This window comes from Mustelus asterias, chromosome 15 (assembly GCF_964213995.1).
Source record: "Mustelus asterias chromosome 15, sMusAst1.hap1.1, whole genome shotgun sequence".
Taxonomy (NCBI): Eukaryota; Metazoa; Chordata; class Chondrichthyes; order Carcharhiniformes; family Triakidae; genus Mustelus; species Mustelus asterias.
In genome coordinates, this window is record NC_135815.1 from 74,268,980 (window position 1) to 74,287,585 (window position 18,606).

The 18,606-nt window shown below is 45.1% G+C and overlaps 1 protein-coding gene across 3 annotated transcripts in view; it reads right to left on the reverse strand.

Annotated features, from left to right (window-relative positions):
* Positions 1-18,606, reverse strand: part of prkn (parkin RBR E3 ubiquitin protein ligase) — a 1,119,547-nt gene that overhangs the window by 161,632 nt on the left and 939,309 nt on the right. For all 3 annotated transcript variants that reach the window (XM_078230130.1, XM_078230129.1, XM_078230132.1), the window contains exon 9: positions 17,948-18,097. In XM_078230130.1, coding sequence (XP_078086256.1) covers positions 17,948-18,097 — 150 coding nt within the window. The remainder of the gene's footprint in view (positions 1-17,947; positions 18,098-18,606) is intronic.

Here is an 18,606-nt window from a genome sequence, read left to right on the forward strand (position 1 = left end):
CAATTTCAGATAAATTTAAATCTCCAACTACTATAATTGGTTGCTTATTAATCCCTTTCCTTATCTCATTTTACATTTCCAGATTAAGCTTTCTGTCTGGCCTGGGGGTTTACAACAATCCTCCAAGAATAGTTCACCTCTGTTATCATGTATTAATTCTACCCAAAGTCATTCTCTGCCTGTCCTTTCCTATATTCCATCCTGTCTCGATACTGGAGTTTCTTTATACCGCCACACCACCTCTTTTTTTTCTCATAGTCTTTTCTAAACAATTGCTATTCTTTCAAATATGGAAGCATTCATAATAATCATTCTACCGTATCTCTGTGAAGCCAATAATATCTGATCTATAATCCCTTTCAAATCACACTTCTTATTTCTCAGACTTATGGCATTAATGCAAGGGCAGAACCAAAGCTTTTTACCATTTATTTTATTTGCATTTTTACTTTGTTTCTTCATTGGACATATTTGGGGCAGGGGAGCAGCATTTTATGGAGCTCACAAGAACAGGAAACATGATGTAGGATTAAGTGTAGGAGCGTTGCAAAATGTGATTTCCCAATGGTGGCTTGAGAGGCAGAGATAAAGTCAGTTGAGTATTTGTGGTGTGTCGAGCATTTATGATGGCCTTTGGCGGGTTTGTTTTTATAATACATTGCATGCCATAAATACTCATTAGTGTGAAACCAGTTTTAATTAAGTTCTGTCCTTGGGATAAAGTCAGCGGCAACATGAGAATCTCCTGGCACCCAGTTCATGATCATTTAGAGGTGGCCTGTGCCAGTCAGCTTTGTGTAGTTGTTTGTAAGGTCAGCAGTTTTCCTCTGTGGCACAAGGAGGGAGCAGGAGAATTGCATCTTGCATGGAAGCTCAGGTCTAGCAAGCGTGCTTCAGTAGTAAGGGGTATTGTGGTGTGGGGTTGACGGCATGGAGGAGTGGAATGGAGATCCAGGGGAGAATAGACGATTGGGTTGGGGGCATGGAGGAGTGTAGTAGGAAGGGCCTGTCATTTTAGGGTGTGGTTGGTGGGATCAGTCAAGGCAAGAAAATTAGGGGCCTAAAGGTCAGTGTCAGGACTGCTCACATGTACATTCATCTCAGGTTTTGGCTGGCAGGGTCCATAAAGGGTTGCCTATAACTCAGATTATACTCCATCTGCAAGTTGTTTGCCTACTCACTTAACCTGTCTATATTCCTTTGCAGACTCTCTACCTCCTCTTGACAACCTACTTTCCTATCTTGGTGTCATCAGCAAATTTAGCTATCTTACATTCAGTCCCTTCATCCAAAGTCATTGAGATAGATTGTAAATAGTAAGATAAGATCTTGAGGGGACTAGATAGGGTAGATATGGGAGGATGTTTTCTCTTCTGGGAACTCTGAGTGGAGTCTGAAGGGGGAGGGGGACTAAGGGGGGAGGTCAGGTCAAATCAAGTCATCCTCATGCCTGTATGGTGTGGGGGAGGGTGACCCCTAATTTGAGTAGTGGGAGAGGGGGGGAGGATGCCTCTCTTGGCTGAGAGGTTACTGGTGCTCCCCTGGATTCTCAGTGTCCAGAACAGCAGGCCCATGCTGGTCAGTACCAGCACCAAATCCTGCCAGGTGCATTTCCTGTTGGGGGGCAGGTGCATATGCCAATGTTTCACCCCTCCCTATCTCTGTATTCTCTTCCAGCCCCACAACTCTCTGAAGGATATGCACTCTTCTTATTCTGACCTCTTATGCATCCTCAATTTTAAGTTCTCCACCATTGGTGGACGTGTCTTCAGCTGCCGGGACCCTTCAGCTCTGAATTCCCTCCCAAAATCTCTTTGCCTCTCTACCTCTCTTTCCTCCTTTCAGGACACTCGTTAAAGCCTACCTCAACGACCAAACCTTTGGTCATCTTCCCTAGCCTTAAGTGGCTCAATGTCAAATTTGTTAACCCTCTTGTAAAGTGCCTTGGGACATTTTGGAGCGGCATGGTGGCACATTGGTTAGCATTGCTGCCTCACGGCGCCAGGGACTCGGGTTCAATTCTGGCCTCGGGTGACTGTCTGTGGAGTTTGCACGTTCTCTCCGTGTCAGCATGGGTTTCCTTCGGATGTTCTGGTCACCTCCCACAGTCAAAAGATGTGTAGGTGAGGTGGATTGGCCATGCTAAATTACCCCTAAATGTCAGGGGGATTAGCAGGGTAAATATGTGGGGTTACGGGGACGGGGCTTGGGTGGGATTGTGATTGCTGCAGGCTTAATAGGCCAAATGGCCTCCTCCTGCACTGTAGGGTTTCTATGATTCTATGATTTTATGACATGGAAGTTATTATATAAATTCAAGTTGTTATTAAGATTGCTAGACTGCTTGACAAGACTTTCTTTGAAGTCAGTAGCGAGCGCCCTTGATTTTCCACTGACCCTAATATCTGGGCCATTGAAACTGTAGTGGTCAGACATCAGAAGGAAAGAAGCTTCAGTAATAATAACATCAGAGGTATTAGAAAAAAGGTTTGCAATTTTAAAAGCAATTTCTTAGTTCTAAAGAAAGCCAGGAGCACACAAAGAAACAATATACAGTGAATTTTAGATCTGTCTGGACATAATGAAATATAATAAATCGATAACAACAGGGTGTTCTGGTCTCACTGGAATTTACAAAAACATTCCATTGCAGGTTTACTCCCTGTTCCCTGTTCTTTAGCTTCGGCTATAGGAACTCAAAATATGGAAGAAGAAAAGGCAATTTGTCTCAATGAGCCTTCTGGTTTGAAAAGTAGGTGCAACATCCTTACTGTTACGAATCCTTCGAAAAGAAACATAAGCTGGGAATATATGAGACACCTAGGGAGCATGCCCGGAGGCAGCAGGACTTAAAATAGGGTGGGATGGTGGGGGGGAAGTCATGGCCACCACTTTCTATGCTGGTAGATGGGAGACAGCCCATCTACTCTTAGAGGCCACTTAAGGGCCTCTTCCTGTCACTGCTAGTATTTTTTCTCTGGTAAAATGCACCACCACATGAGGAGACCACCAGGTATACCCTGGCAATATCCCTAGGTTTGGGGTGGCTGGGGGGAGGGGGGGGGGGGAGGGTGCACCCTGATTGGGCGCCCCTGGACCTATGGAATCTCCTCCCGTGGCTCCTTACTGAAGGATCCCTTCCTGCCCTCAGGATTGACAACCTACCTTGTCAAGACCAGCCTCACTGGCCCTGGCAAGCATGGCCTTACTACTATGAAAGCACTGCGGCACAGCGGCATAGTCGTTAGCACTGTTGCCTCACAGCCGGTTCGATTCCCGGCTTGGGTCACTGTCTGTGCAGAATCTGCACGTTCTCCCCGTGTGGGCCCAGAGAATTCCCGGCCACCAGAAAGAGCCCCTTAATTCTTAATAACAAGATCTGGATGATCTTGATGCAGTTGATCCAGGATTCGGCTTCACACACATGGAGGAATGATCACTCTGATACTCCATAGCAGTGCTCCATTTTGAACAGTTAATTCAAGTTCCTCCTGTGATATAAGGTCTAAATGCAGGATTCATCCTTTGTTTGTCCAGTAATGTTTCTCTAAGACCATGTCCATAACCTTCTCCATTGTCAGATCATTCCTCGTGTGCCTTTATACCTGAGGCAAGGTTATTGGTACATTCTCTACCTGGGAAAAGTATAAGATGTTGATGTCGCTAACCTGTGATTTGGTTTTGTCCTGAATTGGCAATCTTGATGAGGCGTTGGCATATTACTCTAATTTCCTATACTTGATATGATAATTATGCGCTGATTGTATTAAAGACCATCTTTGTAGACAACTTGCAACTAATGATGGAATTCCCTTGTAAGGACCAAACATTGTTGTCAATGGCCTGTGCTCGGTCAACAAAGTAAAGTATCTCCCATACAGCTGCTGGTGAAATTGTTTAATTCCAAAATTATGCTCAGACTTCTTTCTCAAGTTCAGCATAATTCTGCGCAGCGCTTGATAAAGTTTGAGATACAAATGCTATTGGTCGTTCTTCTTCTGTTGGTATGATAAATGAGACAACTGCAGCTACTCCATAGGGCAATGAGTCGCTTTATCGTTGAATTTTCAACTTTGGGTTAAAATGGTCCAACACTTCAGGTTTTTTTAGCACGTCTTTAACTCCTTTGTATGCTCTTTCATCCAATTCCATTGCTGGTTTGCACACAATAAGGTATGAAATTGTTTCAGCAGTGTTGAAAAGTTTGGAATGAATTTTCCATAATATTTTATTAGTCCTAAAACTGATCACAACTGTGACACGTTCTGTGGTCTTGGTGCCTCTAGGATTGCAGTCATTTTCTTTGGTTATTTATGCAGGCCAACTTTATCCACTACGTGACCTAAATAACTGATTGAAAGTTTGAAAAATTCACATTTTTCTTTCTTCACACAAAGGCTTCACTAGACACTCCAGTGTCCCTTCTAAATTTAGATGTTTGAGCTTCTGATCTTATATATTTTCTGAGATGTGTGATACAGCTGCTCCCGTATCTACTTCCATCTTACTTCTTTCCCTTTTAATTTCGGATAAACCCAGAACCTTTGCGTATCCCCTTGCATGGCACTAGTATGCCTAGTTTGAGTTCTGGGATCCCTTTTGGTACGGTATCGTCATGGGGAATTTTTGTCTTCCTCAGACATTTTGTACTTGCTTTTTATAGATCTTGATATGTTCTTACATTTGCACACCTTTGGGGTTTGAGAAATCGGTCATGTCCAACACATCTTTGCTACCTTTCTTGCCACAGCTTCTACATTTATTTTCTCTGCTCCAATATTCATGAGGAGAGAGCCCCATCTGGGCACACCAACAGCACGCTTAAATTTTAAGAGATTGCTTTCTGTCAGTTCCCATCTTGTATATTTTGGCTCCAGCTCCAATTTGGGAAGCTACTTTCATGGCCAATTCCATGGACACTTTGATCTCTAAAGCAAGTTTTAGTGTTAAAGAATTTTCAGTGAGCAATTGTCTTTGAATTGTGTCATTTTAAAGTCCACAAATATATCTGTCTCACAGTGTGACTTCGAGGGTTGGGCCAAACTCACAGTTTTTCGCTAGCCTTCTTAACGTTGTTACAAATTGCAATCTATTTTCACCCACTTCCTGGCTCTGTCAATGGAATCTGACTCAGCAAAAAGTGATTTTCAAGTATCTTGGTCAGTTCCTCGTAGGTTTTTCCACCAGGCTTCTGGGGATGGACAAGACTCTAGTATTGCAAAGGTTTTACAACCTATTATGCAAAGGAAAGTAATTATTTTAAGTTCATCTGGTATCCTGTTTGATGTAAGATAATATTGAAATCTCTCTTCATAAGCATTCCACATTTCCACCAAATGCTTCCATGGTGCTGCCTTTGCCTGCTATTGCAGTTACTGGTTCTAGGTCATAGTATTTCTTTAACCTCTTCCCCTCTTATTTCTTTTCTCTTCCTTTTCAATTTGTATTTTTTTTTGCTTCTTTAAATTTGTTGTTTGTTTTTTTGGAAATGCAGCTTTTTAAAAATGTAATCACTCATCCAATCCAAAGCAAGAAGATTTAAACATTAATTCTTGCTTGGTTTTATTGGTACAACTTTATTTCTGGAATAGTGGCTTTCCCTTTTTTCAAAAAAGAATGCAGGCTCTCTCTCTCTTTGAGTGCAAGGATCCTGGTGCTGCTGCCCACCATGCTTGAGGACACACAGTTCGTAAATGTCCCCACCACCATGAAATTAATGTGGGCTTGCACTGGCGAGCAGGAGGATGGACCATGATGTTGGAAAACCTCCTGACTTTTGCTTTCCATCTCAAAGAGGAAAATCCAGCCCAAAAAGATTTAACATATGCAAGTCTTTTCCCCCTCAGTTGAAACAGCAAATCTACATCTGATAGGCTTAATATTAATCAAGAACATTCTATTTCCTTGAAATCTGTTTGTTATAATTTCAGCATCCATCACCAAAGAAAACAATTTCCTAAAAAACAACCTTGTTCCTCGGCAAAGTCATTGTTTAGGATTCATGTTTCATAGCAGCATTATAACTGCTCCTTCCTTGAGTCTAAGTTTATGTGGTTGCATTCCCGTTGCAATTAGATTGTGTAGGAACTCTGGAGGGCATAGACTATTATCATCTTGTTTGTCTATGGAATCAATGCTGATGTATTCATTTAATTCACCTGAGAGCTTTTCTAAAATGTTTTCATTCAAATCCAGTGAATCATCATTTTTAGCACAAATAGTTTTCAAATAATTGTTGTATTAAATAATTGTCCCCATCATTTTGTCACATTGAACCAATGTCATCATCTCATCCATTCTCTTCCATGCTACCCTACCATGCATCCCCACTTCCCCATTCTATCCCTGCCCTATGCCATCCTTGCAATCCTATCCCTCTGATGCCAACCCCATCCCATTTCTTCCATTCCTCCCATGCCATCCTTATCCAACTCATGCCATCCCCATCCCTCCCATCAATCCTATTCCATCCTTCATAGAAACCATCTCTCCAGCCGAAGCAACTTTTTTTGGGCTCCCCTTACCTTGCACTGTCTTCGTTCTCCACCAACCAACCCCCCAATCATCGCCGCATTCCGCCACCGTCTTAAATGCTAACAACCTTTGGTAGCCGCATGTGCTCCAGCCCTTCACACACCAGATGTGCCTGTCCGTGCACTTGGTACTACCCACCATATCAATATCTTGGAACTCCTTTCCTAACAGCACTATGGGTTCACCAACACCACATGGATTGCAGCGGTTGAAGAAGGCAGCTCATCACCACCTTCTCCTGGCCAATTAGGGATGGACAATAAATGCTGGCCTAGCCAGCGATGCCTACATCCCATAAAGTAATAAACTAAATATAAACCTACCAACAGATGCCCTGGCTTAAACAGTCCAGACAGATAGAAACTGAGTATTATTGTAGATGTTCATAATACGGAAGTGCAGCGTTATAGAGTGGCATAATAATGCTTTTAAGAAAACTGGTAATTACTTAAAGTAGCAATTTGAAGACAATTTCACTGAAGTAAACAGTGATGAGACAGAATTTCCAAACCAGACATGAAGGATAAATATAAATCTGCTAACATTCTAGTGCTTGCCAATTGAATTGCTTTTAATGTGGTTAAAGATTGTTAATGGAATACATATCAACTCAGTTCATAGATCACATACAAACAACTATTGGTCAAAGCAGTATAAACAACAGTTGTACCATATTGAGAAGCTTAACAGGCTCTAAGCAGGTTATTATTTTATTTAAAGTAAAGCCTTGGCAGGAATTTCCTTCTCTCCAATTTTATTATAGAGTACTCACCTGAATCTGATGTTTTGGGATATTTTAAACCTGTGCCAATCCAGCCCAGTTTCTTAGTGTTATTTGATTATACAAAGAATTTACATTATTGCGACAAGGCTCAAGATTTATGTAAATTCAACTGACAGTTTTTCCAGGATTACAGGAATGAAACCAACTAAAGATTAACATAAACAGGAAAGTCCGGAATTACGCTGTAAGTCAGGCAGTATTATCATGCCACTTGCTCAATGCATAAGCCCAAACTGAACACATCTGAGTGCCATAGCAACTCGTCTCTTCCCACTCCCCCCACTCCAGCCAAAAGTAAATGTGAGATTCACCACTGAAAACCATGACAACTGAGGTACCAATTACTGTAAAGCAGGCTAAGTTTTCCAGTGCTTCAGGAGGGGCCGTATTGTCAGCTACGAATGTGGGACTAATGCTAGCTACTGTTAATTTTTACAAAGCGGATGGCATGCCTATTTTTCTTGCTTCTCTGTTCCTCTTCTTGTTTTTTTCTCTCCCTGTCATTCACTCAGAGTCGATTTCACAGAACCTCTGCAAAGATCCTATGGTCCCCAGTTTGAGAATCAGTGTGTTAAGGAATAAAATGTTTTCCTACTTTGAAAACTTACTGTTAGCATTGACAGGTCAGATGGAAATGACTTGGCTGCAAGCAATATGCTCAATTAATGATGTGAAATTGGTACAACTTAAGGACTAAAACAGAAAGAAATAGTTCAAGAATGAAGGCATCTTGTACTTTTCTGACAGCTGAAACTCTTGGATGGGGAGATGCTGATTGAGGTTGCTTATACTGTAGTTCATATCAAGGCAGGAAAGACAGCGGGGCTAATTGGAAAGAAACATGGAAGCAGATCTGTCGATCAGCTGGTAGCAATCTTAAGTCAGACAATTGGAATTCAAGTTTCACTTCAGTGACTGGTGCACATAATCCAGGCTGACACTTCAGTGCAATACTGAGGACCATCATTCCTTGACATTCAATGGTATTACCACTGCTGAATCCCCCTACTGTCAACATTCTGGGGGGTTACCATTGACCAGAAACTGAACTGGATTTGCCATATAAATACTGCGGCTGCCGGAGCAGGTCAAAGGCTAGGGTTTCTGTGGCGAGTAATTCACTTCCTGATTCCCCAAAGCCTGTCCACAAGTCGAGAATGTAATGGAATACTCTACACTTGCCTGGATGAGCGCAATTCCAACAACACTTAAGAATTTTGACATCATTCAAAACAAAACACCCCTTCCACAAACAATCAATCCCCCCACCACCAAAGAACAGTGGCAGCCACGTGCACCATCTACAAGATGCACTGCAAAGGCATGCAGTCGGAGCAATTATTGGGAGCATGGTGCACCCCAGCTGCATGGAGAGGCAAGGGCTGTGTGTTCCACAGGAAAAACCACAGCATGGTGTGCAGAGCTGTCTTACCGTTGATTCTCCAGGGCTTAAAGGGTTCTGTATTGGACTGCAGAGGGAATGGTGATGGTGACTGGGGGCATCTGCAGCCTGTCGATAGGGAAGACATAATATAGGGGTGGGTGTGCGGTGTGGGGTCAGGTAAGTTATGTGAAGCTCTCATGTAGGGTATGGGAGGTCGCCTCTGTAGGTAATGGTGCACACTGCCTCCAGATGGAATGAGTAGAGGTCCATAGAGACCATGGGCACTTCACAGATGATGGTCTCGGGGAGGGTTGAAATGCTTTACACAACCACAATGGGATCGAGAATTATGGAGGGAGGCTGTAGAATAACAACGTCTAGTTCTACAACAATTTGGTCTGGGAGGGGTCTGATGCAGTGTGGGAACACCACAAAATTGGGCTAAGGAGCCCTTTCTTGGGACGCAAACTCACTTGTTGGTGCTACGACAGAGGACAGGATCCAGTTCAGTTAAAAGGGAGAGAGACCTCATAGCCCAGCAAGCAACTGAAAGCCAATTATTCCCTTTAACACTGTTAAAGACATGGACGGAACTCACTAGTTTCACATCAAAGTCTGAACATTGAGAGAGCATAAGATAAAAATTGAACTTTGGAGAATAAGATTCAGAGGGATCTGTTTATCCTAGTGCATGAATTATGGAAGGCTAGTATGCAGGTACAGCAAGTAATTAGAGAATCTAATAGAATGTTATCATTTACTGTGAGGGAATTGATTACAAAAGTCCCACAGGAGGCTTGAACCATGGGAGAACCCAAATCCTAAATGGGGAATCAAAAGGAAACAGTTACCTGTTCCTGGAATTCTTTCATTGGCATGCCTTGAAAGACAAAAATAAAACATTTATTCTTTCAGTTTCAATAGTTGATGCTCTATTGTAAGTTAGATGTATTTATACTGCAGTTATCTGTCTTGTGAAGGTAAGTTGTGTATTACTGATGCGCGACAATCAAGCACGAGGTACAAGGCTTCAGCGATTGAAGGCTTTTATTGACAAACAATGGAACTATCTAAACACGAGTACACCATTCCAGACTGGAGGGGTCCCGCCTGAGCAGAGGGTCTTATACCTCTCCCAGGAGGCGGGGCCCGACCGGGATGTGCCATAACAGCATCCACCACAGGTATATTAATCCCACAGTGTAAACACCCTAGCCCAACAACAACATTTTAAAAACCCCACAGTGTCAACACCCTAACCCAACAGCAACATTGGAATAACCCCACAGTGGTAACCAACGATGGTTCACCACATTCACCCCTCCTTTGAAAACAAAGGCCGGCGGGGTGCGAAAACAGATTACATATATACAAAAAATCTACAAGTCCAGACGGTCTGGAGGACCGCACCGTCGCTGTGATCTCCTCAACACCGGTTGTGACACCGGAGCAGGTGCTTGCGGTGGCGTTCTCTCCAAAACAGCGTCCGGCTGTCCCCTCGAGGACTCACGGGCCGGTTGACCCTGGTGAAGCGGTGGTGCAGGGGATCCCGGTACCTTCTGTGGTGGCGCCGATCTCCGAGTCTCAGGCAAGCTGTACATGGGAGTATAACTGTTATGCACTGGTCCCGGTGCTGACCGCGCCACGTCCGGGGAAGAAATAAGTGAGAGGGGATTCGTGACAGGGGGTATGGGAGCGACAGGAGTTGCTACGTCCCCTGCGGGCGCCAGATCTCGAATCGAGACTGTGTCCTCTCGCCCGTCAGGATATGCCACATAGGCATACTGAGGGTTGGCGTGGAGGAGTTGGACCGGTTCGACCAAGGGGTCGGACTTGCGGGCCCTTACATGTCGCCGCAGAAGGACGGGTCCTGGGTACGTCAACCAGGCTGGTAAAGATATCCCCGAGGACGACTTCCGAGGGAATGAGAACATCCTCTCGTGGGGAGTAGCATTGGTTGCCGTACACAGGAGGGAGCGAATGGAATGAAGCGCATTTGGAAGGACCTCCTGCCAACGGGAGACTGGAAGGCCCCTGGACTTCAGCGCCAATAGGACAGCCTTCCAGACTGTAGCATTCTCTCTCTCCACCTGTCCGTTGCCCCTAGGGTTGTAGCTCGTGGTTCTACTAGAGGCAATCCCGTATGAGAGCAGGAATTGCCTCAAGTCGTTACTCATGAACGACGAGCCCCTGTCGCTATGTATGTAGCAGGGGTACCCGAACAGGGTAAAAAGATCACGGAATGCCTTAATCACCGTGGCAGTCGACGTGTCCGCACAGGGGACAACAAACGGGAACCGGGAGTATTCATCTATGATATTGAGAAAGTACACATTCCGGTCCGTTGAGGGAAGGGGGCCCTTAAAATCCACACTCAGCCTCTCGAAGGGGCGAGTGGCCTTGACCAATTGTGCCCGGTCAGGTCGATAAAAGTGCGGTTTGCATTCCGCGCAAATCTGACAGCTTCTCGTTACTGACCTGACATCCTCCACCGAGTAGGGCAGGTTGCGGGCTTTTATGAAATGGTAGAGCCGAGTGACCCCAGGATGGCACAGGTCATTATGGAGGGCGTTCAAGCGGTCCTCCTGCATGATAGCGCATGTTCCGCGCGAGAGGGCATCCGAGGGCTCATTGAGTTTCCCTGGACGATACATAATATCGTAATTATAGGTGGAGAGCTCGATTCTCCACCGCAAGATCTTGTCATTCTTGATCTTGCCCCTCTGCGTATTACTGAACATAAACGCCACGGATCGCTGATCCGTGATCAGGGTGAACCGCTTCCCCGCCAGGTAATGGCGCCAGTGTCTGATGGCCTCCACAATAGCCTGGGCCTCCTTCTCCACCGCTGAATGCTGAATTTCGGGACCTTGAAGGGTGCGGGAAAAAAACGCGACGGGCCTGCCTGCCTGGTTTAGTGTGGCGGCCAGGGCGAAATCCGATGCATCACTTTCCACCTGAAAAGGGATGGATTCATCCACCGCGTGCATCGTGGCTTTCGCAATGTCGCTTTTCAAAGCCTTGAAGGCCAATTGGGCCTCCGGCGTGAGTGGGAAAGTCGTGGACTTGATGAGCGGACGGGCTTTGTCCGCGTAGTTGGGGACCCATTGCGCATAATAAGAGAAGAAGCCGAGGCATCTCCTCAGTGCTTTTGCGCTAGCGGGCAAGGGAAGTTCAGTAAGGGGGCGCATACGGTCTGGATCAGGGCCGATGACCCCGTTTTCCACCACGTATCCCAGGATAGCTAACCTGCGCGTACGGAATACACACTTCTCCCTGTTATAAGTCAGATTCAGGCGAGACGCAGTGCGCAAAAAGTTCTGGAGGTTTGTGTCATGGTCCTGCTGGTCATGGCCGCAGATGGTGACGTTATCCAGGTACGGGAAGGTAGCCCGCAACCCGTTCTGGTCCACCATTCGGTCCATAGCATGCTGGAAGACCGAGACCCCATTGGTGACACCAAATGGAACCCTAAGAAACTGATACAGACGACCATCCGCCTCAAAAGCCGTGTATTGTCAGTCCTCTGGGCGGATGGGGAGTTGGTGGTAGGCGGACTTAAGGTCTATGGTGGAGAACACCCGGTACTGTGCAATCTGATTGACCATATCAGATATGCGCGGGAGAGGATACGCATCCAGCTGCGTATAACGATTAATGGTCTGACTGTAGTCGATGACCATCCGGGGTTTGTTCCCACTTTTAACCACCACGACCTGCGCTCTCCACGGACTAGCACTGGGCTGTATGATCCCTTCTTTGAGGAGCCGCTGAACCTCAGATCTGATAAAGATCCGGTCTTCAGCGCTGTAACGCCTACTTTTAGTAGCGATGGGCTTGCAGCCTGGTACCAGATTCTTAAATAAAGAGGGTGTGGTGATCTTCAGTGTGGAAAGATTGCATGTGGGGCGCTTTGGACGATTTGGAGGCTGCGGCTGATTCCCTACTGCCAGCGAAGGGAGTGGCCCACCGTACTGTAGGATCACACTCTTCATGTGGACCATAAAGTTTAGTCCGAGGAGAATTGGCGCGCAAAGATGCGGCAACACAAGGAGCCTGTATCGCTCGTAAATTGTGCCCTGCACCTCCAGGGTTACCACACAACGTCCTTGGATCGGTACAGACCGGGACCGTGATGCCATAGAAATTGTCTGTTTGGCAGGTAGAACCCGGAGTCCACACCTCTTTGCAGTGTCAGGGTGAATAAAACTCTCGGTGCTCCCACTGTCAAACAGACAATACACAGTACGACCATTTACCTTGATGTTCATCATCGAACAGTCAAGCCTGTGATGCTTAGCCTGGTCCAGAGTGATCGACGCCACCGTTGGCCCTTGGACGTCACTGCAGGCAGCCGAGGTTGATACTGAGGACCCCTGCTGGTCGCTCCTGGTCGTCGTCGACCAAGATGGCCGCCCCCATGAATCGCACGTGGGTGAGGGCGCCAAGTGTAGCGACTCCTGGTGGTCATCCTCCTCCTCCGCCAGCCACAATGGCGTCGTCCTGGGTTCGCACATGGTCGGACCTCGTGGGTACTGCGACGCCGATGGAGATTGTCTCCGTTCTGGAGGGTCACAGGCTGCACTGCCGTTCTTGGGCTTCGATCTGCAGACTTTCGCGTAGTGTCCCTTTTTGCCGCACTGACTGCAGATCACCGTTTTAGCTGGACACTGTTGCCGTGGATGCTTGGCTCCTCCGCAAAAATAGCACCGCGGGCCGCCTGGAGCTGCCGCCGCCGTCGGGTCGATATGGGAGCGCGAGCCCGTGGGGCGAGGAGGGATTTGTGCCTGCTCCTGCCACGTTGTCTCCACGTGGTCTTCGGGGTACAGAGCCAAGCTTTTCGACGCTGCCTCCAGCATCTCAGCCATCTCCATCGCTTGGGTCAGGTTGAGATTCCCTTTCTCCAACAGCTTGAGCCGGATGTACGAAGATCCTACCCCTGCTACAAACGCATCTCGGGCGAGGTCGTACATATACTGCTCAGCCGACACAGCTTTGCAGTCGCAGCCCCTGGCAAGCTGCAAGAGCTCATTGGCGTAGTCCTCCATGGTTTCGCCCGACTGCCGACGTCGTGTAGCGAGGAGGTAACCAGCGTGAATCTCGTTGGGTGGTCTCGTGTATCGCTTTTTCAAGAGCTCGATGGCCCTCGGGTAAGTGGTGGCCGCACGAATCGCGAGGTGGACCGTGTCGCTTACCCTCGCATGGAGGACCTGGAGTCTGTCGTTGTCTGTAGCAACTGCTGCAGAGGCTGCCAGGTAGTCCTCGAAACACTTCAGCCAGTGGTCGAAGGTGTTAGAGGCGCCGACCGCACGTGGGTCCAGCGTCAGACGCTCTGGTTTCAGCATTTGCTCCATACTCTCTTTACTGTCGAGAGTTTTGTGTTTGTCAATAAAATTGATGCGCGACAATCAAGCACGAGGTACAAGGCTTCAGCGATTGAAGGCTTTTATTGACAAACAATGGAACTATCTAAACACGAGTACACCATTCCAGACTGGAGGGGTCCCGCCTGAGCAGAGGGTCTTATACCTCTCCCAGGAGGCGGGGCCCGACCGGGATGTGCCATAACAGCATCCACCACAGGTATATTAATCCCACAGTGTAAACACCCTAGCCCAACAACAACATTATAACAACCCCACAGTGTCAACACCCTAACCCAACAGCAACATTGGAATAACCCCACAGTGGTAACCAACGATGGTTCACCACAATTACATTGCTCAACATTGTGAAACTGTTGAGATGTATTAGAATACTTTTCCAATTGGAGAAACGTATTTCATACATGCAAAACTGAAGAAAACACTGCTTGGCTTCTCTACTGTAATAATCTGTAGGGTAGGCAGTGATGTAGTGGTAATGTCACTGGATTGGTAATCCAGAGGCCCAAGCTAATAATCACACCTTGGCAGCTGGTGGAATTTGAATTCAATCAATAAATCTGGAATAAAAAGTAAACCACTGAAGATTGTCATAAAAGCCCATCTGACTCAGTGTCCTTACCTTGTCTGGCTTACATGTAACTCCAGACCCACAGCAATATGAATAACACTTAAATACTTAAATGACATTTGAGATGATATAGCAAGCCATTCAGTTGAATCAAACCGCTATAAAGTCTCAAAGAAAATAAACTGGACAGACTATCTGGCACTAAAAATGACAATGGCGAACCCATCTTGTCGACCTGGCAAAATCTTCCTTGCTCACATCTGAGGGCTATCCCACAGTCTAGTCAAGCAACTACCTGACATAGTTATGCTCATAGTACATACCTTACAGACAATAGCCCAGACACCACCATCACCATCCCTGGGTATGTTCTTTCCCACGCACAGGACAGACCCACAATAAGCAGATCCAGCAGCTCAAAACTTGGCATCCAAAGGACTTTAGGCCATGTGCATCAGAATAATTGAATTCTACCACAATCTGTAAGCTCATGCCCAGCATATCTCCCACCCTACCATTACAATCATTCCCGAGGATTAACCCTGGTTCAATGAAGAGTGCAGAAGTGCATGCCAGGAGTGGCGTCAGGCAAAATTAGGTCTCAACCTGGTAAAGCGACAGCAACAGGTCTGTTTGCATGCCATAGGTTTCCCATTCGATAGACAGAGTTAAGTGATCTCACAAACAATGAATCAGATCTAAGCTCTGCTGTCCTGCCACGTCTAGTCTGGAATGGTGCTGGATGATTAAACAACTAACACGAGGAGGAAGCTGATGGGTCAATGATGGGGAAGCCCAGCACATTAGTGCAAAAGACAAGGCTGAAGCATTTGCAGCCATCTTCAGCCAAAAGTGCTGAGTGAATGGTCCATCTCAGCCACCTTCTGAGGTCCCCAGCATCACAAATGTCAGTCTTCAGCCTCCACATGATATCAAGGAATGGTTGAAGACACTGGATACTGCAAAGGCTATGGGTCCTGACAACATTCTATTAAAACACAGCTAATGGTAAATGCTGGGTTACTCCAAATCCCAGAAGGGAAACTTAAAACAACTGTCCTCAACTAAGTTATGTAATTTGATATAATGTGAGGAAAAGTCTGAAATCCAGAAAATGATGTCTCAAACATTTTGTGATGATTTTAAGTAAAATAAAGGTTTATTAAGCAATAAACAAACTAGAAGTTCCCTTAACCAAGTCAATGGCAATACACAGTCGCCGAAATCTTGTTGCCATTCACACCGGTGGGATCTTATGGTCCCAATGATGGCGCATCCCCGCCGCAGGTTTCCCGGTGGTGAGGGGTGTTCAATGGGAAAGCCCATTGACAACAGTGGGAACATAAGATCCCGCTACCAGCGAGTGGCGTGCCACCTCCTGCCACGGCGAAACATGCCGCAGAGAGGGAGAAAAATCTCACCCACCATCCCTAAATTTATCCAGTTTGAAACACTTTTATTTCACTACCTTCAGAGCTAATTCTCCCCAAGTGTTCCAAAACATCTTCTACATTTTTAAAAATTACAACAAAAAATCTATTAACAGTTACCACACCAGGTAGTAATATCTTTTTGGAGTTTGCTTCTGAGGTAAAACAAACAACTGGCTTCTCAAGACAGGCTTTTTCACTAACCCAACTTGCTGGGAATTAACAGCTATTCCTGCTATGGCTGAGATTGGAAGAAGCTACCCCTACATAGATTTATTCAATTCCTGGTATACAGTGTTTTCTATCTGATTTTCCCTTATCTGAACTAACCCCAGAAGTCAGCTCAGAATTTAGTCTTTGCTTTCTCTACCTTTTTCCGGCATAGTATTCTTAGCCATAACAATGAGTTGCATTAAAAAATAATAATTTTCATCTCCACTCTGCTTTATCTGAAATCTGTGGCTGGGATTTTCCGTTTCCGTCCAAACCCAGGATTTTCCGGTCTTGCTGAAAATGAATGGACTTTTGACTGTCTCTCAAAATTTTCCAACCCTTCTCTCAGTGGAAACAGTTCACCTTAACTATTCATTATTTTGAACATCCTTATCAAATCTTCACTGAACCTTTGCTATTCTATGGAGAACTTACTTACAGTATTGCCGCTTTGGACAACGTGAACAATGCACAGACCCCATGGATGAATTAGATGACGCAGTCATATCACTGATAAATATTTTAAGCCATCAGCAAAGATTGCCTCCTTTGTATTAAGAATTAATTTCATCATGAAACACAGACTTAAGGGAAGAGATTCATAGAGAGGACTGTCGCTCTCTCTTTTTCTGTCTCTCTCACCATCCATGGCCCAGCACAGAGTCATTTGTATTTTCACAGTGGTAGCATTAAGATTTGCTTTAAAAGGTGACCAGCATAATTAGAGAGCTAGTAAAGTGCATAAGTACTCCTTGTTTTAAGAAGTACTTATGTACTCCTGTACTTACTTAAAATAAGGAGTACAGAAAATGATCGTTTGCACTGTGATAACTCTATACTTTTCAAACGTGCAAGCAAATCTATCTGACGTTGGAAAGCTGTGCCTCGGCTGGATAAAGTATTACCTCAGTCCACCCTCTGTGGAGAGAGGGGAATTCATGTGTTGGCATGTGCCATATCTCATTAGCTGGTATATAGTATGAGTGCCCTCTGTTACAATCAATGGGCCACCATAATGTTAACTAGACAGTTGGCAAAAAATGTGAAGTCCACTTAAAGCAGTGATCAATGACAGTGAATCCAAGAAAATAATCAATGTAAAAACTTTAAAGTTGTGATAAAGCCAAGACCCATAAGTGGTTATGTTCTAGAGCACTGATGCTGTGGAATCAAGGAGTTTAGTTTCTAATTTAAGAAACAGCATGCTGTGCTGCAAATCTGTGTTCTGTTTTGCAACATGAACCTTCTAAGTGTATAGCTAGGTGTTTTAATGTTAGCTATTGATAAAAATAAAGATAATCTTATATAATTAAGTGCGATTAGTAACCATAACTTAATTCATTATAATACAGCATCTTTGCCCATGTAAACTATAGGCCAGTCCTTTAGTGCAGAAATCAGTAAAATTGGCACAGTGACAGCTCATGTCCTGCATTCTTTCACTGTTATACAGTTGACAATTTAAGCTCTAAACTGGATCAAGTATTGGAATAATAAATTCTGTGGCTCCAAAATTCACTGGAAATGGTGAATCAACAGCCCATACTACTGCTCGCTCGATTTTTACTACTATTGATGTCAGTGTAACTTTTAATTAGAAAGATCAGTAATACAGCAGAACAAGTAGATGTTTGCGTTGGATCTTACCCCGCAGCCGACTCCATTTTGCAGGAGACACTCAATCCTACGTAAGCCTGCATCTGGAAGCAGGCCAGCTCCACAACCTGGCCTTGGGCACAATACCCCACCCATCTGTAGCACATATTCTTCCGCTCCATAGCGTTGATAACGATCATACTGCAGGTGGGAAAGATTTAACAATTAAAAATGGGGCATTTTCAAATTGACTTAACCAGCAAAATGCAGCTTTCATCATAACAATTTGATTGCTTCCAACTTACATCTTTACAAATGCAAATAGGAATCATCACAGTGCAAATCTCAAATCATAATAATCCTCCAAGAAATTGCTTTTAACATTGGAAATAGAGACGTTAAAGGAAACAATTAGAGCAGCTAGTGGGAAATTATTTATGCTGGTTGGGGAGTTTAGGACTAGGGAGTATAGTCTAAAAACTAGCTAGACTTTTCAAGGGAGAAATTAGGAAATACTCCTTCATGCAAAGTTTAAGTTTATTTATTATTGTCACATGTAGGCTCAGATTAACACTGCAATAAAGTAACTGTGAAAATTTCCTAGTCGCCATGTTCCAGGGCCTGTTCGAGTACACTGAGGGAGGATTTAGCGTGGTCAAAGCACCTAACCAGCATGTCTTTTGGACTGTGGGAGGAAACTGGAGCACCCA